The sequence below is a fragment of the Halichoeres trimaculatus genome, unplaced genomic scaffold (genome assembly GCF_033239565.1).
Source record: "Halichoeres trimaculatus isolate MK-OKI-2021-1 unplaced genomic scaffold, fHalTri1.1 fHalTri1_scaffold_10, whole genome shotgun sequence".
In the NCBI taxonomy this organism is placed as follows: domain Eukaryota; kingdom Metazoa; phylum Chordata; class Actinopteri; order Labriformes; family Labridae; genus Halichoeres; species Halichoeres trimaculatus.
The window spans coordinates 1,933,020-1,956,359 of record NW_027437187.1 but is presented as its reverse complement, the minus strand read 5'-3'; the positions used below and the strand labels follow the sequence as shown (position 1 = coordinate 1,956,359).

At 42.5% G+C, this 23,340-nt stretch overlaps 2 protein-coding genes across 2 annotated transcripts; both read left to right on the top strand.

Moving 5' to 3' along the window:
* Nucleotides 1-2,135: 2,135 nt before the first annotated feature.
* Nucleotides 2,136-5,732, top strand: LOC141796322 (uncharacterized). The gene is made up of 2 exons (XM_074677361.1): nt 2,136-2,384; nt 3,543-5,732. Exons 1-2 carry the CDS (start codon nt 2,213-2,215, stop codon nt 5,192-5,194), a joined length of 1,824 nt encoding a protein of 607 aa, XP_074533462.1. The 5' UTR covers nt 2,136-2,212; the 3' UTR covers nt 5,195-5,732.
* A 2,864-nt stretch (nt 5,733-8,596) lies between these two features.
* Nucleotides 8,597-22,288, top strand: cunh11orf24 (chromosome unknown C11orf24 homolog). Its single transcript, XM_074677362.1, has 3 exons — nt 8,597-8,818; nt 12,326-12,596; nt 15,862-22,288. Exons 2-3 carry the CDS (start codon nt 12,434-12,436, stop codon nt 16,866-16,868), a joined length of 1,170 nt encoding a protein of 389 aa, XP_074533463.1. The 5' UTR covers nt 8,597-8,818; nt 12,326-12,433; the 3' UTR covers nt 16,869-22,288.
* Nucleotides 22,289-23,340: the final 1,052 nt, after the last annotated feature.

The window sequence follows — 23,340 nt, the reverse complement described above, 5'->3', positions numbered from 1 at the left end:
GCCCTGTGGGCTGCTGGGTAATGTTTATCAAACTGGGGAGCCATCAAGTGGGTGGTGGGAGTTCAGCAGGTAGATTGGCTTCTTGGTTCCTTGGCTGCTCCTCTCGGCCCTGGTTGTTCTGCAACACATTTAGAGGGCAGATCTGAAGGTTATTGCGATGAACAGTGCGTGTTGGTCCTTCCTTTTCCTCAGTCTTCAGAACATAAACTGGGTGACCCTCTTGAAGTTGTGCCACCACCACAAAAGGCACTGGGGTCCATCTTGGGGTCAGCTTTCCTCTAGCTCTCCTGTGGAAATTGCAAATGAGAACTCTCTCACCAGGAAGCAGGGGTGTCTGTTGAGCCTGTTGATTGTAGCGGGCCTGGTCCTGTTCTTGTTGTTGCCGAGTGTGCTCCTTTACAGTTTTGTAGACTTGACTCAGGGGTATGGGGTTCTACCCTGGGTCCTAGGCCGGTTGCCCAATCAACAGGGAGTCTGGCATGTCTTCCAAAGACTACATAATGTGGTGTCATCTTGGTTGTGCTATGGATGGTATTATTGTAGGCTTGTAGCGGAGCCGGCAACTGGCTGGGCCAGTGTGTCTGATCAGTCTCCGTCAGGGAACTCAACAGCCTCAACAAGGTTTGGTTGAACCTTTCACAGGCGCTATTCTCCTATGGTCGGTATGCTGTTGTGCAGCTCTTTTTGCATCCATACAGCTGGCCCAACTCATGCATCACAGAAGAATCTATTCCTACAATTTCAAATGGATATGAAGTGGAAATGGGAACTAATGGGGCTCTTACCTCTGCTCCAGCTTTTGCACACACGCAGTGGGGACAAGCCACAGACCACTCTTTCACATCTTCTGTCATTCTGCCAAGCACACCGCCTTTCAAACTGATTCTGTCCCATTCCTTCAGCAGTCTTTTCAAAAAAGGGGAGGGAGATGGGCATACCTCTGGCTGTGGTAATTGCTGTTCTTTCCATCGTCTAATCTGAGAGAGGTCAGGGTCTCTGACCTGAAGTTCTTCCCATGTCTCACCATGTTCAACCACAACCTAGTCTACTTGCACTGGTGGAATTTCTCTTCCTGATTCTTGGACAGAGCATCAGCATTTTGATTTTGGGTACCAGCCTGTATTTGATGGTATACTGGGAGTTAGCAAGCTGGGCCACCCATCGCTGCTCCCCTGCTCCAAGTCTGGCAGTCTCTAGATGCACCAATGGCTCGTTATCTGTAAAGAAGGTAAAATCAGAACCATGGAGATAGTCTTTGAATTTTTCTGTATAGCCCATTTGAGGGCCAACAATTCCAGCTTGAATGAGCTGTGATTTTGATCATTATGCTCTGTTGGGTGAAGGCTGCGACTGACATATGCAATCACTCTTTCTTTGCCTCCCTGAACTTGGGCAAGCACTGCTCCCAGGTCATCAAAACTTGAATCTGTGAAGTGCCTAAAAGGGAGGAAGAAGTCAGCTTATGCAAGAATAGGTGCATTCACCAAGGCCTCTTTTAACTGTTCAAATGCATTCTGACATTTAGGGGACCAATTAACTGGAGCTGACTCTTTTTTATCTATTTGAATCAGTTTAATCATATATTTATTCAATTTCTTTGGCTAGAGTCAAAATTTGAAGATCACATTCATCAGTTTTATTGCAATCCTAAATTCAGACTCCAACATGTTTAATTACCAGTTTTGAGCAGTACTGTACTTTTTTAAGAATATATTTTATGATGCTGTTATTATTTATTTTTTATTATTAATCTTAAGCCATTTTTCATTTGTTTATTTGTTTCTCTTTTTATTTCCAGTCCATGTCTTTTTAACCTTTTACTCATTGTAACTTCTTTTTACCTTAATTTCTATTTATTTATTCTTCATTTTTTCTGTCTTGACTTTATTCTGCTGCTTTAAAATCGTCTTTCTTGCTTCAAGCATTTCGTTATTTATGAGCCTCAGAGTCTTTATTTTTGTTCTGTGTGAAGCACTTTCAGTGCCAAACATGTGGATTAGATTGGATTATATGTCAGAGTTTTAAACAGGAATAAAATAATTATTAGTGTTGTTTTCATCCGCGTTGGTAAATTTTCCACTGAAAGCGGAACAAAAAGTCCGCAGCGACACAGTCGGGGCTGTGTTGATGTGACACACAGCAGAAGTATGAATAATGGAGGCAGTCCTGCTGTAGTAGCTCACCTCTTTTCTTCACTTGTATCAAATGCACGATGTCCTCACCTGAATCCCTCAGGGAGTTTGTGACCGAGCGGCTGGCTGCAGCTGCTGAAGACATTCTGTCCGCTTTTCAAGCGACCATCGTCCGCTACGAGGAGGAGATCGACCGGCAGCGCAGAATGCTGGATGTGGTTTGGAAACCTCACATTAACTTACACAGAATTGGTAAGTCTTAAAGATAAACAGAAAAACTGGGGTCATACTGGAGTAAAATAGTGTTACTGTGAGAGTGAAGACCTTAGTACAGACCACTCCTGGTCTGTTTTAAAGAGACATGTCTGGAGAGCAGACTCCCTAAGGCAGGGATGTCAGACTCGTGCCATGGAGGGCCAAGAGGCTGCAGGTTTTCCTTCCAACCAAGAACTCCACCAGCTGGTTTCACTGATTAGTCCCTGCTCTCTGCTTGAAGGTGAGGTAATCATTGGAATCAGCTGGTGGAGTTCTTGGTTGGAAAGAAAACCTGCAGCCTCTTGGCCCTCCATGGCATGAGTTTGACATCCCTGCCCTAAGGTGATGCACATGTCCAGTTGTTGACATAGATTTTCAGTCACAGGTCTATTATGGGTTTCTTCCTGTCACTTATGTTGGAAATGAGGTAAAAACTATGCGTTTTTGAATTAGCATTGTATTAGAGTATGTGTGATTACTTTTCTTTGTAACTATTTTTATTAAAATTCTGAGACAATCATTGGAATAATGGAGACTGCTTTTATTTTTGGCTCTAAATACAGTCTCTAGGATCTGTGTTTCAGATGTTACTTGTAATGGGCTGCCTTTGTTTCTCAGTAGCAAACTCATACACACTCCTGTCCGTCCCTTGATATCAGCCGCCATGAGGACCACAATGTGCTTTTTTCAGTTTGCATTTTTCAGACAGTTTTTGTGGACATCTTCAACGTTACACTCCCTAACTGTACTTTTTTTTGTCTCACAGTTGTTTAACTGCTCTGCTGCATTGACCATTGTTAACTTAAAATCAGAATCATAACTCTGCCTCAATTTTCTGTTAACTAACCCAACTTTTGCTCCACTTTGCTCTGGACAATCAGTGCACCTCTCCATGCCTCTTCTCCTGTCTCTGCGTCTCTGCTGTGATTGACGGATCACTGCAGCCACAGTGAGGTCACTGTCTTTACAAAAAGCTGGCTCTCACCATAGACAACTATCAGCATGTGCCAATGCATAGAGCTCGATTAAAAGAAGGCCCCCTACTTTTCACATTATTTTCAATAATGAAAAAAACTTTGGCTTATATTCAGGCCAATACGGTAATTCACGTTTCCTGTCTCACCTCAGTGATGCTTCTGTTTCATGTTCCTGTAGAGCTCCCACAGCAACATGTCTGCAAGGAGGAGGAGGAGGAGGAGGAGGAGGAGGTTCTCTCTGAGCAGCAGCTCTGGAACCAGGACAGGACCTCCAGTCTGGACCAAGAGGACCCAGAGCCTCCTCAGATTAAAGAGGAACAGGAGGAACTCTACAGCAGTCAGGATGGAGAGCTGCTTCAACCAGAGCTGAGAACTGAAGACTTGAAGCAGAGTCTTACATTTGAGGATGGGAAGAACTCTGAACTGGGACAAACAAATAAAGAGCAGTTTCATTCTCCAGACCCTCATGTCCCTAAGAACCAAGATCCAAAGACAGACCAGCATGGAGAATCCGAACCAACCGGACTATCAGAACTAAAACCTAAGAAAAGGGTTGACAGAAGAAGGAGTCCCAACCCCAAACTGTCAGAGACTCAGCAAGCAGAGAAGTCCCTTCAGTGTGACACATGTGGGGAAGATTTTAAGTATAACTCAGAGTTACAGACACATTTGCGTGGCCACACAGGTAAAGAGACACACACCTGCAAGAGCTGTGGGAAAATATTCAGCTACAAGTCATTACTGACCGCTCACACGAGAACACACACAGGTGAGAGACCGTACTCCTGCAAAACGTGTGGGAAACGCTTCAGGTTCAGGCGCACTTTGACTGTTCACATGAGGACACACACAGGTGAGAGGCCGTACTCCTGCAGCACCTGCGGGGAAGGGTTCTCCCGGGTATCGCACTTGAATCGGCACATCCAGACCCACACAGGTGAAAAGCCATTCACCTGCAAAATATGTGACAGATCTTTCAAGGAGAAACACTGTTTGACTGTTCACATGAGGACACACACAGGTGAGAAACCGTACTCCTGCAGAATCTGTGGGAAATGCTTCGGATGCAGCAAGACACTAGTGGTCCACATGAAGACTCACACAGGTGAGAAGCCTTACTGCTGTGACACCTGTGGGAAAAGGTTCAGTCAGAATGCTCACCTGAAGAGGCACGCTCTGATTCACACAGGGGAGAAACCTTTTCCCTGCTCCGTGTGCAGCCAGTCCTTCAGAGATAAAGGTGTTTTGACTGACCACATGAGAACTCACACAAGTGAGAGACCCTACTTCTGCAAAATTTGTGAAAAAGAATTTAAGTCTTTAAACACTATGAAGTCCCACATGAGGAGACACACAGGTGAGAAACCTTACTCCTGCAGCACCTGCGGGAAAAGGTTCTACCGCAACTCCGAGCTAAAAGTGCACCATCGGATCCATTCAGAGGAAGAACCGTCCTTCACCTGCAAAACCTGTGGCAAAGCGTATCGGTTCAAGAGTGCCCTGACAGAGCACATGAAAACACACACAGGCGAGAAGCCTTACTCCTGCAGCTTCTGCTGCAAACGATTCCAGCGGGGCTCAGATCTCAATATTCACATTCGGATTCATACGGGGGAAAAGCCATTCATTTGTGAGACCTGCAGCAATTCTTTCAAATCCAGCAGTGAGCTGAGGAGACACGTAAGAAAAATCCACACAGGAGAGATGCCACACTCCTGCAGCACCTGTGGGAAAAGATTCTTTGAGAAGGGAGACTTGAATAAGCATTTTAAAAGTCAGTCAGGTAAAAGCTGCTCTCCTGTGGCACCTGTGGAAGGTCGCTCAACATGAGGAGTTCCTTTTATCAACACATTCAACCAAATTGAAATAAACCCTGTTAATCTGAAATACACCAGGTGTGTCTGCAGTCCGTCCCTGTTTTGTCACTGCAACTGATCCGATTAGTTTCCATTCAAATCAATCTGTCAACTACAGTGGTGAACCGTGGCCCCAGCCATTGGGCCTTCAGTAGGACCATGGGACCACACGTGGCAATAAACAATCAAACAAAGAAATAAAAACAATAGCCAGAATCATGTAACATGGAAGTTCAGTATACTGATAGTTTTGTGGGATTACAAATCTATCATGTGCCTGAACACTGCAACACTTAACACAACTTCAAACAATTAAAAAATTAAGATATAAAATGGAAAAAAAAATCAACTTAAAATCAATCACTATGCTCACAATGGGTCTCATTCATGAACAGTGCGTACGCACAAATTTGTGCTTAAATCGTGCGTACCTTTAGTGATATGCTGTATACTCTCCCAGTGTCTTCACCTCATCCTCCTTACAGTAATGTACTCCATCTTTTTAGATCACATTAAAAATAAAGACTAAAACAGAGAAATATGGGAAATCACGGGTACATATAGAGTAACATACATTTATTTTCTCTCTTTTTTCTTCGTCTTTTTTCTCCTTTTTTTCTTTGAATTTAATGAAATGAGAGAACCAGATATATACTCAGTATCAGATGTTAAGGCTGTTTATTGTTTAATTGTAAGATGTGCATCAAACTTCCAGCTGCCGTCAGGTTAACTTTCCATTATGACAAACGGCTTTAATCTGACATCATATGTGACGGGACAGTTAATATAGATACAAATGTATATGCTGGTTCAGACAGTTATATTAAATAGTGATTACTGTGATTAGTTATTGCATTAAAATGTGCCTGACACTTTGGAAACCTGCCTCTGAGTCGGCGCACATGTGCGCCTGTCACCAAATTACAGCTGTGGAGGGTGCGCTCCGCCCTGGGCCGAGGTTAGACCAGGTTGGAGCTGGCGTTGCTTTCAGCGTAATTTCAAGCTTTCCTTGAACAGACAGCCTTGAAAATGGAGTTTAAAGTAATCCAGAAACCACACAGTCTTCTCCATTACTTTCTGCCATTTCTCTTCACTGTCTGCCAACTAGATCTTCTCTTTTCTCCTCACTCACTCACAGCTACAGTTAGGCGCTTATCCATTAAGTATTCGCGAATCCCCGGAAGATGACAGGAAATGATCCTGCCCACAACTTAACAAAATATGATTGGCTATGACAGCTGTCACTGTCAAATTGTGTCCACATTCACTTGAGTTACACAGGCATTATTTGCAGTTACTGAAGGCCCTGTCTGCCAGAAGGTGTTGCTGATTTACCCTGATACCATCAAAAGGAAAATTGTGATTGGTCCATTTTCCATTTAGTTATATTAACCCACTGTTTGCCAGGACAAGTTTATAAAAATAATGTAAAACTCATTGCTATGATTTCAGTGAGTAAAATAAATAAATAAAACAAAATAAAATAATTATTTAGGAGTAATTCTTTCAGTATTTTTTATTAGGCCTTCACTGAATACCTTGAAGGCCCAGAGGGTTCCCCTCTGGTCAACTAACACTGGATCTTTTCATCGCAGTCTGCGAGGCTGCTCTGTCGTGTTGCAGGTAATATGCAGCTGTCCTATTTCAACCAGACCTGGAGTCAACAGGTTTGAGGTTTCACAGCCCAACATGAATGAATGGAGTGGGAACTCCTCGGTCTGTGACTCCGGCTGTCCGTCTGTCTGTCAGGCAGCTTGTTGGACTGAACACACAACTGGTGTAAGTTGACAAACACAGTCAAGACGCAACGTAATGGAGTCACACTGCAGACGTATCTGGTGTAATGGAGACGTGATGCAGCATGTGGAGCCTTAGGCCATGTCCACACATAGCTGGGTATTCAGCATATATATTTATACGTTTAGGCCTGTCGTCCACATGAAACCACAGTTTTACACCACTGTAAACAATGTTTTCTGAAAACTCTGGCCAAAGAGTAGATCTTTGTAAAACTCTGGTTTCATGGTTTTGTGTTAGACGCTGGGAAACAGAGTTTTGTTTTCTCAAACAAGATCTGTGTGAAAACCTGCAGTCACACACCTGAGTTTGTAAGTCCTATGACATCACATGCGTGGAAGTGGCCGTGTGTAGATATGCTGGAGACGATTCAGTTGAAGTGATGGCTGTGTCTCTGTGTTTGAATGTGTTTCATATCCAGAGGAGATCTGGGTAGTGTCGATGTAATAAAAAGATTTAATTCGAACAATGTTTTAAAGTATTTTTGACTTTTTCCTCCTTTGAATTTCTGCTCATATCAAACATCTATCATGGATAATAAAGCTCATCACTCCTCATATGAAACAGTGATGTGTTTTTCATAGGCCTTCATGTCCTCCCTGTCCTGACACTAACTGCTCAGACTGAAGACATCAGACTGTTGTTCTCCTCTGAACTGCTTATGAACAAGCTGAAACAGAAGAAATAAACCTGATGACTGTTGGTACCAAAGACTGTTGGGATCTCATCTGTGTTTTCTGATGAAAAACCTTTGTAACATGAAGATGTGGGTTTAAGATCACTGCGCTGAGACATTCTGTTCACCACACCTTCAGATGACCTACATGCAGATGTCAGGGCTTGGTGTGAGACTGCAGCTACTTTTGCACAGTGTTTCCTATTTCAACACGTCTGGTGGTCAAACTACATTAGACATGTCCTAAGTCAGGCTGAGGTGCGTTTTCATCCAGCCTACAGTTTTCGTATGACTAAGTATTCATTACATCACTGTACGCAGCTGACATCTTTTGCCCTCCTTTGTCCTGTCAGGTTATTTTTTGCTCAATTTTTGGCTGAAATTTTGGTTTGTTATCCCACACAGAATGATATTTTTGAAGAAGGGGTTTTTCAGTTATACAGTGGGGGTAAATTTTCACAGTCACTATTTATGAAGAAAAAGACAGTAACAACAAAATAAACAAAACCCCCAAAACCAACATATTTGAAACTATGATCAATTTTTTAGGACTGATGATTTTTCTTTTCAGATTAGGCTAAATTATAAATAAGATAATAAATAGAAATAAAATTGTTTTTGATGCATTGTTAGTTTTTCCAGGGTTTTTTCTAGTATAAAAATGGTGACATCATAACCGAATGGGTAGAGATAGTATAAGGACTACTGAGTATTTGGTTTTGGACTGAAGTTAATTGAAAGATCTGAGAGACTGCACTCAGCATTCCGGTGCTTTACTGCCATCTACTGGAGTCTGGAGTTATTTCCCCCAATTACATACAAGGAGGAAAAAATCTCCTCGATACAACAACCATTGTAGAATGGGCACTAAAATAGTCTACTCGAGTGTAATTATTTAGTAGTGGTAAAAGTGCCAGCCTTCAAATCCACTTCAGTTCATGTGGATGGTGTTTCGTTTTCCCTCCATGCGGCCACCAGAGGGCAGAAACACGTCGACCATGACTCTACGCTGCCAGATTTACATTAACGAAGAAGGTCACCTCCTCCTTACATGAGGTGTAGAACCCGGACACTTCACCTGAATGTGGCTCAAATATCCAGTTAAACCACAGAAACACAAGACAGGTAAGACATTCCCACCACACTGATCATAGTTAGCCAGCTGAGCAGCACTGTTAGCTTGTACAGGTTACACCGTCAGCGGAAACGGGTCGTTAGCTTGAGCTAGGCTACACATCTACTGTTTACTATTGCCTCTTTCAATCTTTTTAAGTCATTTTAATCCTTCTTTAATCCTTTAACCGCAGTTATTTCAGCCATTTAATCATGTAATGTATGTTAAAGGTTTTGTTTATGAGATGTTTGTCCCGGGTGTTCTGTGTGGTAAACTTTTAGAATAAATATCTGAACTCCGGCTAAAGACTTCAGTTAACATGATCTTCTCTCTGGAAACGTCCCATCACTCGTTTCTTTCTTATGAGCATACTGTCAGATAGTTTCACAGTTGTTAGACTGTGTGACGCAGTGAGGTCTGCCTGCTAGAAAGTGTTACCCCCGTTAAACTGCCCGGTATTTGACCGGAGTTAGGTCCTGACGGTTTCTGAACGCGTGTCTTCTCCACGTAGACATCTGTGCTGACCTTTGAGTGTCCTGTGTTTACATTCAGGGCGAGTCTCTGTGTAAACCGTTTCAAGAAAACCGTCACTGTGCTGTTTTCTCCTCACTGATAGTAATGACATTAACTCGTGTTCAAAACACAAGTTTTATCAGTAATGTCTCCTGCACAGAAGTCTTACCTCAGTTTGCTGGTTCTCAGTTGGGTTTCCAGAAAACGGTTCAAAGACTTTTATCAGGGTGTTTGGAGTGTGTCCCCAAATCACGTAACTGCTACCTCTGGTTTAAGGTGAAGCAAGATCATGAGGAAGTACGTCATGTTTCAGGTGTTTATAGGGACTTCTTACCCTGATTAAACAGAAACCTAGAATCACGATGCTCAAATCCACTTTTTAAGTCCCCATACAATAATGCTACCAGGGCTTTGGCATCATCGACTCTGATACCAGCGTTCATTCAACATTCTCTTTTCTCTATTTTGATAATGAGCATTATGCCTTGGAAACTTCTGTGTTTTCTAACTCTCTAATCCAAAAAAGAATATATTTAAACTGACTGTAGTAGGGCTGCAGCCAGGAGCGTCACTAGGATTTAGGGGGGGGGGGGGGGGGGGGGGGGGGGGGCTTCAGCCCCAGGAGATGCAAATGATCAAATGTGTAACAAATAAAACACAACACATAGAGTTAATAACTGCTCAACATAGAGGCTAATGCCATGACTTCGCAGACAACTCAGTAGTAGTTTTGTATTTTGAAGTCAGATTGATAAAATTTTGGCACATAAGTAACTAGAAAAGATTTAGAATAGAATTTAAGGTTCTTTTAATAGTCTAAAAACCTCTTAATGGTCTTGCTCCTTCATATTTATCAGATTTGCTTTCACCATTTGAGCCAAGTAGGGCTCTCAGGTTATCAGGTAGTCGACTTTAATGGTACCTGAAGTTAGAATTAAAACATATGGGGAAGCCTCTTTCTATTATTATGTCCCCCATCTGTGGAACAGCCTACCTCAAGACCTGAGAGTAGCTCCTACTGTTCATATTTTTAAAAATAAACTGAAGACCCACCTTTTTAGTCTGGCTTTCAGCTGATTGTATTTAGTATAATTTATTGTTATTTTATTTATTTATTTAAATCCTCTTAACCTGTTTTATTTCTCCTTTTTAGACCAGATGTATTACTTCTAATTTTATGACCTGCTCTGCTTTAGCTGTTTTTATTACCCACCGAGTTAGGCTATCTCATTTTTACCATCTTACTTATTCAAATTTTATTTTATTTATTTTCAGTGTCCTACAGACAAATGACTCTATCTTTAGACTCACCTTTCCAGTGGAGGTCTGTCCCCTCTCATTCCCTGTGCTCCTCTGCCCTGACTCCTACAGATCAATAGGGATGGTGGAGTGATTATTGTTAATGTTTTATTATTGTTATATTCATCACAATAATATGATGATAATAATAATAATAATAAATAATCATAAACTACTGTTAGCAGGGGGCTGGAGTCAATTGTTAACTACCATCAGTGATAAATACTTACTTTTTTGGAAAAACTTCCTGATATCCATTCTATATTGATGGCTTAAATAAAGACTTCTTGTGTCTTCCTTTACTCCTGAGTCCATGACAAGAAGATAGCCTCCATCCTTTTACTGTCCGTCCAGTAACAAGGAAGAAGAGACGGATAAAGCCTGCCCACCGCTCCTAGCTTAGCTCAAACGCTGGGAGTCAATATGAAAGTTTAGCCTGTCTCTGCCTCATCAGATAAACTCTTCAGCCCTCCAAACGGTCTTGTGTGTCCTTTGTGAGTCGTTTTTACCTCATTAGTTAAGCTAGCTTCTACTATCAAAGTGTTATCTCCTTTCACTACTAAAAAGAGGCTTTGTTTCGTAACTTTAGTTGTCCTAGTACTGGGATGGTTTTCGCAAGAGATGGGACGTTCTCGAACGAGTCGACTCTTTTGACCAGCGCTTTTCAGTGAACAAAAATAACTGATTCGCTGATCTGTGTCAGTCCTTTATTTGCAGGCCATTACTGAATACAAATTGCCTGCATGTTCAGAACGAACAGCTCACTCACGACTATCAATCGGTTCTCACCGTTCATTTGAAAAAGCTATACAAAAGACTCAACACGTTCGCGATCTTACTTCTCCCGCGAAAACCACAGCGGGTGTGAGTAGTATGTTGAAATCACCTCAAATCATTTAGGGGGGCTTGATGATACTTTAGGGGGGGCTGCAGCCCCTCAAATTAGGCCTAACGACGCCACTGGCTGCAGCTATCGAATATTTTAGTATACAAGTATTCTACTGAAAATCCTATTGATTAATCGAGTAATCGGATAAAATACATTTTTGTTTAGTTAAAGAGCAGTTATTTTTCAAATGAAATTTTTTCTCTTTAAGAAATATAATTTTCTGATACAGCATTTCAATAAGAGCACTTGTATGGTAGCTCCAAAAATTTGTAAACACACTTTGACAAATTTTTTGTGCCTTGTACAGCTCATCAAATGTTGCGGACCCAAATGGCCCCTGTACGTTGAATGACCCATTAGTCTCCAAACTCCAGAAAAGAAGCTAGATTTGTTGCTATTTTGTATAAGAAGTAGCTTGAGGGGTCTGAAAACTCTCTTAATATGGCCTCAGCTCTATTTGAAATACTATATTATATACTATAAATACTATTTGAAATATGGGATTGTACGTGTGAGGTGAGTGCATTTTCACACTATGACGAAGTCCGCCCACACTGCTGACATCACTGGATGCTTCAGTGTATGCAAACCCAGGATGCCTATGCTAACAGAGCATGTGCTTCATGTCTCATTACTTGGCTGTGAAATGTTTGTCATGAACAGACAAAACAGAAGTTTTTCTAATTTCTTATGACTCATTATTTAAATCCATCGCAGGACAAGTGTAACGAGTGGATCTTTATCAAACACGTGTGTGTTTCTGCAGCAGCTGACAGGAGGTGGGAGATGTGACACGAGTCTCTGTTTCTTTCTGCAGGTGTGGAGTTGATGCTGTCTTCACTTCATTCATTTCACCTGCTCCCTCAACTGTGCTGAGTGTGTGCATGTGTGTGTGCAGATTCCCTCTGTGTCTATGTAAGTGTGAATGTGTGTCACCCCCCCTCTGCCCATCATGTCCCTGTTTCCCTCCACGGTCCAGCTGAGTCCACAGGTGTGTCTTCACCTCCTCTGCCTGCTCCTTTTCCTCGCTGTCTCCTCCTCCATGTCGACTCCAAGGAAGGGTGCCTTCCTGCTGAGCACCACCCAAGGTAACTGAGCACCTTCATGTCAGTGTGAGCAGAAATACCTTCTCTGTAGTTCTGGTAAACATACAGCCCTGATGTCAGGAAAAGGAGGGACATGTCTAAACTTTATGGAAAGAAATGAGTAAATGTTTAAATTGTGATTTTGACTGAAAATAGAGTAAAGCTACTTTTCATTCAGTGACAGCAGCATGTTTCAAACTCTTGTTACAGGAACATGTCTCATTATGTGTCATCAGCTCTTCTTTGAACAACACTGTGATGGTTTGTGAACCAGTAGACCACCTTGAACCTGATTTTCATTTCATGATGCTCCCAATGTTTTCAGTGGGTCACATGTTCTTTTTGTTCTGAGGTTTCTCTAAATGCTCTGGATCTTTTATGACATTTCGTATGGAAATGATGAAATTGACTAATTCTTTTGTCTTATTTAACTCTGAGGAACATTATTCTCTAACTGTTGAACTATTCTCTCACTGTGGCCCTCATTTATCAAACGTGCGTACACCTGAAAAATGGGTGTACACTAGGGATGGGTACCTTTCACATTTGAAATGATACAGTGCCTATGCTCGGTACCTGGTAATCAGTACCGGTACTCAATGGTACCAATTTTTTGTACTTTTTTTGTGTTTTTGTGATAAAAAAAAAAGTTTAATAATAAAGTATAAAGGTTTTTTTTTTCAATTTAACATATTTATTCCTCAATATATAACCCTGCAATGCCGTGTTCATGTCCAGTATGGAAAATTACCTACTCTTCCACTCCCTCACAGTCACAAGGGTGCATTTAGGTACCTAAACATGGTACCTTTTGGTTTTATGTGAATTGGTATTCAGTACTTTTGACAGAAATTCCGTCAACACCTATAAAAGTTTGTATACACAAGTTTTTTTTCAAAGGGAGAAGGGGGGCAGTGAGGAAAATATCAATGTGGTGGAGCCTAACACAGACAGACTAACAGAAATTCACAGACAAATATTAAGTTGGTGAATAAGATATGACACCAAAAGAAGTCCCTAACATTTCAGTCTTCTTCAAACAGTCCGTAAAATACATCCCCTCTGAAAGAGCAGCGAGAGCTGTCAGCTGAATGTATAAAACATGTTTCCTTCATCATTTTACTTAAAAAAAAAAAAAAAGAGAGAGGCTGTTACCAGTTTTTATTCACTCACGTGTCCATTATAAAATCTCTGCAGAGATCATTCAGAGGACGCTGAGTCAAACTTTTAGTGTCTTTTTTAGGGATGGGCGAGTACTGGTATTGGTATTGAGTATCGGGCTGATACCAGCCTTTTTTTCAAGGTATCGGTACTGCCAATACTCAAGGCAAAAAAAAAGTCATACATGGAGTAAGTCCTCCTCGCCAGTAGTTGCTTCTAGCTGCGGTTTCACACAACGGCAAATATGTGTCGAGTCTGTTCGGACAACATGAATGAACCAGGGGAGAGATCACAGTTCAACTGTTTTATTTTGCACTTCAGTTTATTTTTAAAAAATCACTATAACTCTGACAGTTGTTAGTTTCATTTTGCACTTTTGTTAATTTATTAAAATCAAATGGTAAACTCGGGGAAAGTTATTTGTGTTTTAGTGTGGATGTCACGGCAGAGTGACTGCTGTCTTTGTTCAAAATCATCTGTCACTGTTAATTGAAATTTTATGCATCAAAAGTACTAGTGGTATTGGTACTGGGTATCACTGAGTACTCAAGGGGCAGTACTCATACTGTAAGACATTCATTAACATGGGATCACAACCAGTCAGCTCGTCTCGTGGTACAAATAATCATAAAACTCTGGTCTAAACTTGGTGTAATTGCATACGATCAACACACTCCTTGTCCAGGTACCAAAACGAGCACAAATGAAGTTTTAGGTGAATTAGTTTGTAGTATTGAAAATGTTTTATTATCTGTATCTGACACAGAGCAGGTTGGTCTGTCCCTCCATCTGTCAGAGCTCCACTCCCTCCTCAGTCTGTGACAGGTTCAGATTCAGGTTCAGGTTCAGGCTGGAGTCTGCAGCTTCTTCCAGAGCTCAAACCATAGACTGTATAAAACATGGATGTAGTCTCTGTGACGTCACCCATCTGTTACTGAAACGGTTAAATGAAACCAATCCACAGACACAGCCACATTTATTTTGATGCTGGCTGTGAGTTTCCTTTCAAACAGCTACAGAGTGCCCAGCAGTCACATGACCTGAGCTGTGTCTCTGATTGGACAATCGAACAATCCTGATATCTTCTAAACCACGGAATTAGAAAAAAAACAACTCACTGACTAATAGTCTGTTTTTATGACTGGGTGTGTACGTAACTTCTGGTCTTTCTGCAGCCAGCCTCAAGAGGATTCTCCATGAACAACAACTTTTAGCACTTCCACATAGGCTTCATTTTTACCAACCAGATGTTGCCGCTTAGCTTAAACTCATTTTTAAAAGCCAACTTTCCATGTTTCCAGACCTGAACGGAAACAGCTAATAATATTATGGCTTATCATAGTCACATAACACAGATTAATTATCAAAGTTTAAATAAAGGATGCGTGAATTAATTGTTAAAAACTCTGTAGCTTAGTTGAGTTAGTCACATCCACGCTGCTGACTCCTGCTGGATTTCCATGCAGACAAGTTTTTTTCTGACTCCCTCTAACACCACTTTTCCAGCTGCCAAATAACACGGCGTCATTTCTCTCTACCACTGTTGCTGTGCTGTTGTCAATCTGTAGCACAGAGAAGTTTCCTTTTCCCAGTAATGCATTTCTACATGTCATAAATTCTGTGGGTTCGGCCAGCTGAGCCTTCAATATTGAGGAGCATGTTATTTAAACTGTGATTGTTTTCAGCCACCACATTTATTTACACCTGGTCAGGCATATGCTGGGATTGGCCCTGGTACGCACGTTTCATAAATCACACCGAAACGGTGACGTAAGCTCATTTTTACACCCAGCTCTTTGTCAATTCCCATGCAGGATTGATAGGTGAGGGACACAGTCTCTCACAGAGTGGTGAACCTCCTCACGTCCTCCCCTCCAAGAGTCTCAGCCTCTCTGGAGAGTCCTTTTCATAACTGTCATGTGACCGACCTGTTGATCATTAGCTAAGTTAGTTTGAACTGTCCCTTCAGCTGATTTTTTTAGCATTACATCACATTTTCACCTGTTTGTCTCTGTTCTCACTGTTTGAAACATGTTGGGCCTTTGATGTGTTGCTGTGATATGAAACAGTTCATGATTAAATCATGTTTTTGATCCTTTGTCCACAGGTGATAATGACCCCGTCAATTCCTTAGGGACCCCTGTGGTGACCACATCCCCACAACACAACAAGTTGGAATCAGGTGGCAACAAATCAGCTGATGCTGTCGCAGCCTTAAATCCTTCCTCCCAACTACCAGGAGATACCAACTCATCGATGAACACACAAGTGGCATCTCCAACCCCTCAGCCTCCACCTCCAGAGGTCAAAACTCAGCCTGCTGCTCAGGCTCCTGCTTCTGCAGAGGGATCCACCATGAAGGCTCATGTTGGATCCAACAGTACAGCAAAGTCTGCAACAGCACCAGCACCACCCCCAACAAATCAGACGACATCAGCTCCACCCTCTGCAACAACTAAAACAACAAACGAAACAACTAAAGCAACAGCTAAAGCAACAACTAAAGCAACAACTGCATCACCAGCTGAAACTATGAAAACAACAAACACAACTTTATCACAACTTCCAACAACAGGAACTACAGCATCAACAGACACATGGTCTCCTGCAACAACCACATCTCCACCAGCAGCAGCAGTGCCCCCATTGACCACTTCATCTCCATTGACCACCACACCCTCAACAACAAAGACCACTTCAGTGACCACCACCGCGTCTCCAACAACAACAACAACCAAAGCGGTACAAACCCCTGCAGCGACGCCAACAACCACAGGCAAAAAGACGTCGGCTCCACCATCATCAGTGTCCAGAACCACCAGGATACCACCAGTCCAGACCACCTCCAGACCCACCACCATTCCTCCAACCCCTCGGCAGGAGCAGGTCACGAGGGGAACTCCGCGGGTCGCTGTGGTGGAGGTGGCTGGATCTGCTCTGACCCGACAGCTGGTGGACACGTCCTCTCTCCTCGCTGTCCTGCTCTTCGGTCTTCTCTTCTTCTTGGTGACTGTAGGGGTGTTTGTGACGCAGGCCTATGAGAGCTATAGGAGGAAGGACTACACGCAGGTGGACTACCTGATCAACGGCATGTACACCGACTCTGGAGTGTGAGGAGGGATGCAGCGTTTTGGTCTTTGGTTTGAGGGGCTGTGGTGTTGAAATGGACTGGATGGTGTCACAGTGTTGATGCAGTGCATCTGATTGGTCACTTTGGTCTGTTCTTATTCCTCCTTGAACTGCTATAACCCGACCCTTTGCTCTGTTCATTTGTTCAAAGGTTTGAATGTGAAAGGAAAAAAAACACAACAAGAGAGGTTCGTGGGTACAACAGACATTCGTTTCGTTTCCAGGGTGGCTGGACCAATCAGGATGCTTTCATGAGGAGTGAGAGTTCAACCACCCTGTCTCATTTGAATGCAGTCACACAAAGGTCCAGGGTTTACTTGTCGTACCAGGGTGGTCCTTTCAGACGGAAGTTCAGATGTCAAACAGGGAGTGTGATCCCAGACTGTGTTTAAAAATCTAGAAGAGCTCTGTAAAACCCACTCACACAAAGGTGCTTAAGCCACCAACATCTTTTTAGTGTGCCGCTCTGACCATATTAGGTGGAGAGGGTGGAGCTGGAGAGAAGCAGGGGATCGTCAGCTGACACTGTTTTGGTCAGTAGCATCCATCTTCACTGGTTTTGGATGCTGCTGTTTTTCAGTTTAGTTTCTCAGACATTCATTACTGATGAGATATTAACAACCAGGCTTTAAAGAGTCTGTCAGAACCTCAAAACACTCAAATTAACGTTCTTCTGGCTGCTGGGGTAGGGACGTGTCTCTGGTGTCCCCTTTCTGATTCCTCCCCTCTGTCCTGCTGGGGCCACTTTAAATGGGACCAAAAATGACTCGTGTTGTGTTGGGAAGACTTGAAACTTGACGTTTAGACCATAAACTCATCAGGAAGATGTATACTGAGGGAATAAATCAGCTGAGGAGGAGGAGGGACGCTTTCTCTGATTGGTCTACTGTCTATGAGCAGTGGGGTTCCTCTGCTGGACCTCACAGGTGATGCCCAAAATCCAACAATCCAGCCAAGAGACTACCCACACTTTTTAAACACAGTCTGTGAGCACCAAACAACTCTCCTGACAAATGTTGACGGGTAATGGCAGCGTCACGCTGACATAATCTGAGGTGTTCAACATGAAACAGTCACACATGGAAATCAGCACAACGGCAGAGTGTTTGACATTATGAGACCATATTACTCCATCAGTCAGTTCATCAGTTTATGACATCATTTAGTGGATTTTATCTGATAGGGGCCAGTGTGAAATCTTTTTGGACCTTTGAAGCAGGGAGTCAGTGTTTGGAAGGTGTAATGACCAAGTTTGTCCAGATGAGTGTGCTAAAACACCACTCTTCACACAGACACAAAGTAGCATTTTCTTTCTAGAGCAAACAAGAGCTTTAAAAAAAGAAACGCTCTTTCTTCTGGGTTTAAACGAGAGATGAAATTCATAAATGTGCTAAACATGACTCTAAATCTATATGATGCACTGTTTGTTGATAGACAGCAGTATTTTTTAGCCCTGGCCTGACTTTACAGCACACAGATGGATGTGAAGCAGCCTGTGTTCACTCTAAACTAAACATCCATGTGGAAAAATGTCACATGAGTCCAGAGAGCTGAAGAGAGATTTCCCAGAAACATGTCAGACCTGCCAGCAAGCCGTATGCATGTCGAAGAAGAAGAAGTGTTTCCATCACTCTAAGTTCCCCCAGATGTGGCCCGCACTGTGTGTGTATGTGTGTGTGTGTGTGTGAGGGCAGGAGTGTACACACACAAACACATTGTGGTGTCAGTAACTAGAATAAGAGAGAGACCACCAAGTCATTCCAGTCAGAGTTGACTTTTTCCCTCTCTCTGAGCATTTCTGCTGCGTGCTTACCACATTCATCTGAAGATTTCACTTCAGCTCTGAAGGACCACCCTGAGTCTGCAGTCTCACCTACCAAACAAAGTCTCATTTCCAGAAGTAGAAATAACCTGGCATCATTTTCCCTCTGATGGACCCTCAGAGTGTGACTTTAAATCATGAGGCGTGTCTAAAAGACAAACAGACCTTTGTTCACCCACAGGAAAGATGACAGACAGTGTTTGTGTGGACTTTTGTCATTTTGTGTCTTTATTTCAGAGCTTTAAAGCAACGCTCAGACGTTTAGAGCAGTTTGATTTCTGATGGTAACAGAAAGAACTTAAAATGTCTGATTGTTTCTTTAACATGTTTTGGTCTTATAATTTCACTTTTCTAACACGTCATGTTGTTCACTGAAATGTACCGTTAATGTTTTTCTGCAGCTTTTGCACACATGCATTGAATCATGGGAACAGGGCCATACTAGAATTTGATTTCAGGATATATTTTGACTTTTTGCTCACAGTGAATGTATTTTGTAATGAACTTGCTCTATGAGGTGTTTCCTTTGATCAGGACCATGTGAGGGTTGAAATGTGGGCTGTGGATCTTCCTGAGCAGAGTGTTCATGTAGCCTGACGTCCTTATGTCTTCATACCTTTGTTTACAGATTTTCATTCATTGTCATACATTTCATCCACATTTCCCTCCAAACATTCCTTCAGTTCAGACTTTCCTGATGTCCACTTCATATTCTGTGACTTTATTTCAGTAGTTACTGAATTATTCCTGAGCTGTTAAAAAAAAGTCTTAAGGTTTGAGAACCGTCCTAGGAGTGGATCAGCACGTCCTGGGTGGTTTTTAGGAACAGCTCTTTCTGTTTTTAGAGGTTTGGTTCAAACTCATCTTTCATTCCACAGACTGAACAATAGATGCCTTTTCTTTTTTAACCAGGTTGTATTAATATTTTTCTTGAACGGTTCATGTCTGATGGACTTTTGCCAAATAATAGCTGAAGCACATTATTATTGATGAAGCCAAGGGAAACATAAAGCCATTACGGACGAGCTGAGAGCTCACGTCAGATGAGAAGTAATGTTGATGTGTGTATGTGTGTGTGTGTCTCTGCAGTGTGTTTGACCTTGGACCTGCTACCTTTGGATTCAGGTTTAGTGTCTGTAACATTGATGTCATGACTGATGTGGTGTTTCTCCTGAAGTCAGTATCTGTTTGGAGCATTCAGAGTGTTTTAAAGGACGACAGACGCTTAAAGTATGGAAGCTGAGAGCAGCAGGGTTTTTTCTTTATATTACCCAGACCTGGAAAATACGTTAACATACACTTCTCTAAGGTTACTTTTTGGCTCTTATGCCTCTGTAAGAGAGGAAATTATGGTGGGCTGAGCTGGGAAAGAGGGGGAGGGCACATGTTGGAGTCACACCTGGACCAAAGCCTCTGTGCATAAAGTTGGGATTTAACCACTTGGCCACAGAGACGTCCCACATACCTTCATCTATCGTCTAAAAAAAAGAACTCTAGTTTTCTGATATCTCTCCAGAGCAAACTAGAAAACATCTTATCTTCAGAAATTACAGCTTTTATTCTGTTTTGTGAGCCTCATTTCTACCAAGCACTTCAGTTTGGTTCATCTTGGTACGTTATGCATTATATGGCGTTTCCTTTGACCAAAACCAGGACAGGTCCCGAAATTACTGACCTGTACTGTCCCACTTTTTGGTGTCCTTCTGTTTGGGGGGGTCAGACATACGATCTGACCCCAGAAGGTGCAGTCTTTTGATTGGTGGAAAGAATCAACACTTCCTGTGCGACAGTGGTGATGAAGATCATGCTTTTACGTAGTTGACGTTGCTTTCAGCATCCAGCTGACATGCCACCTAGGGCACAGGCTTAACTGATCCAACCCCTACCAAACTGTACTGTTCCAAACCGGACCACTTGGTGGAAACAGGGCTTTAGCTTCTTAAAGGTGGGATATGTACGCCTTGGTAACATGTCAGGACCGTCATTGTGTCAGCCAATCAGAGGCAGTAACAGACCGGGATCACTGCCATGCTCTGTTGAGCAGATATTAAACTGGGAGCTGACAGAGACACTTTCACACTGACAGGCTCAAAGAGGACCATTGTTCAGGAGGTACTACACCAAGTACCACCATCTAACAAACCTAAGAACTAAAGTTAGACCCAAGTGTCCAGGTGTGTTGGTTCACGTTGTGCGGCACTGTCAGCTCACAGTGATCCCCCCTCTGCCACTGCCTCTGAGGACGCCTTGGCCTCACTCCTCTGATCAACCTGGTTTGCTCTCAGCCTCCATACAGGGGTTATCTCCTCTGAAATCCTGATCCTGAGGACTTTGATGGTCCCAGCTTTACACAGTTTGCTTTCTGCAATCACTAAACAGCTCTAGGATGCCAGCGTAAAAACATCTACAGATCTTTGATTGGAAAGCATTATTGTGGACATGATGTTACTTTAGTGGGCTCTGGTGAAGACAGGCAGACTGTGTTTTACTGAGACAAGAAAAGACTCAAAGATGAGTGGAAGTGTCGGACAATAGCAAAGCCAGTTTTCTTTAAGCTGAGCGATAGAGGAAGAGCTGAAGTATGGACATGATCCAGGCTTCATTTGAGGAAAGAGTTATTCAGAAGATTTCACCTTGTCCTGAAGTCAAACTTTACAAATCCTCATCCTGATCAGTTCTCTGACATTCATGGAAAGGTCAGTGCATCAAAACACCCAGGATGCTCTGGTTAAACTTGCTTTCCTTTGCTCTGAACGTGAGGATGGTTTTCTGTGAGTCTGCGTCCTCAGGTGTTGCTCCTCTGAATAGAGTCCTGGTGTTTACGGGGATTTTTGGGGATCCCTGGTTTCCTGAGTGTAGAGCTCATGATGTCAATATTTCAAACAGGTCCTGGAAACATCACAGGTAGATTTACGCTGTCATGGGTTTGTTAAAATAAAAAAGAAGACGACAAAGAGAGGACGTCTGCTATGTGCCAACTCAACATGTACGAATGCACTTTGAAAAGATATTTTTACTTGCAGAGAATAAATAATAAAAGAACTAATCTGACGTGTTTGAGTGTGTGTGGATCAATGATTAGGCAGCATTGATTGAGCAGCATGTTTTATTCATGCCTGAGGTGTATAACAGAGGTCTCTGCCTGTAAAGAGGACTTGATGAAAGCCGCAGAGTGCTGCAGGTTTATCCAGCAGTTCGGCCCGTCTGCACGCTCCTCAGAGAGTCAGCTGTTCATCACATCGATCTGCTCATCACACTTCTCACAGCTCCACCTCAGCCCCGGGGAGTCTGCAGGACGCACAACCAGCTCCGCTTGGCTTCTGCTCCGAGGATTAGTAAAAGGAGAACTATTTTTATTGGTTGTTTCATGTTAATCAGGGAAAATGCACGCTCATAAAACACACATGCGTGTTTCACAGCAGGTTTGGCAGAGGAGGGGAGCGTAAAGGTTGAGGAATAAACCTTTAACTGATTTACCTTTGTGATCTTTCCAAAACCTGGATTAACTTTCAAGTCTTTCAAACTGCCAATGATGCCATGATGTTTTCCTCACCATCAGGGGGCAGTCACATGCTAGGGTCATGGATGTAGTCTCTGTGATGTCACCTTAAACCTTTTGAAGAGGCTTAAATTTAATGTTTGTCATCCACCTTATTTTAACATCCGTCATTTCAACTGCTGCTCAGATTGATTTTTATTTGAAAAAAGTTATGCAAATGTATTAAAATCAAAAACTAAAACATCTCATGTTCATAATGGTCTTTGTTTAGTCCTTTGTTGACTCACTGTTGGCAGCAGGTACAGCCTCCAGTCAGGTTTTTCATCCAGGATGTCTCTGCACATTGCTGCAGTCATATTTCCCTCAATCCTGACTGGTCTCCCAGTTCCTGCTGCTGAAAAACATCCCCACAGCATAATGCTGACACCCCCATGCTTTACTGCAGGGATGGTATGGTCCAGGTGATGAGCTGGGCCTGGTTTCTTCCAAACATGACGCCTGGCATTCACACCGAAGAGTTCAATCTTTGTCTGATCAGAGCAGAGGATTTTCTTTCTCCTGGTCTGGGAGTCCTTCAGGGGCCTGTTGGCAGACTCCAGGTGGGCTGTCATGAGCCTCTTACTGATAGTGGAGCAGATAAGTGAAAAAAACGTTCACATGATGATGCAAGCATGAAATTTGGCACAAATACTCTCTAAGGGTCACTCTTTTGAAATAAAACGTTAGACATATCAAAATTCAAGATGGCAGCCATTTTTAAAGATGGACACCATTTCTATTAGACGTTTCTTATTTCAAAAGTTCAAATGGTGATGCAAGCATGGAATTTGGTACAGATACTCTCTAAGGGACAGTTTTTAAAAAATAAAACATTAGACACCCAAAAATTCAAGATGGCGTCCATCTTTAAAAATGGCCGCCATCTTGAATTTTGGAATGTCAATTTTTTTTATTTCATAAGAGTGTCCCTTAGAGAGTATCTGTACCAAATGTCATGCTTGCATCACCATTCGAACGATTCTCTTGAAATTTGCAGTTATCTGCTCCACTATGAGGAGTGGCTTCCTCTGGCCCCTCTACCATTCAGGCCTGATCGGTGGATTGCTGAAGAGATAGTTGTCCGTCTGGAAGGTTCT

Bases quoted from the DNA above. Each gene is read 5' to 3' on its own strand.
- LOC141796322 (XM_074677361.1), top strand. From the start codon at position 2,213: ATGTCCTCACCTGAATCCCTCAGGGAGTTTGTGACCGAGCGGCTGGCT. The intron at 2,385-3,542 runs GTAAGTCTTAAA...ATGTTCCTGTAG, and splicing joins CATTAACTTACACAGAATTG to AGCTCCCACAGCAACATGTC.
- cunh11orf24 (XM_074677362.1), top strand. From the start codon at position 12,434: ATGTGTGTCACCCCCCCTCTGCCCATCATGTCCCTGTTTCCCTCCACG. The intron at 12,597-15,861 runs GTAACTGAGCAC...CTTTGTCCACAG, and splicing joins CCTGCTGAGCACCACCCAAG to GTGATAATGACCCCGTCAAT.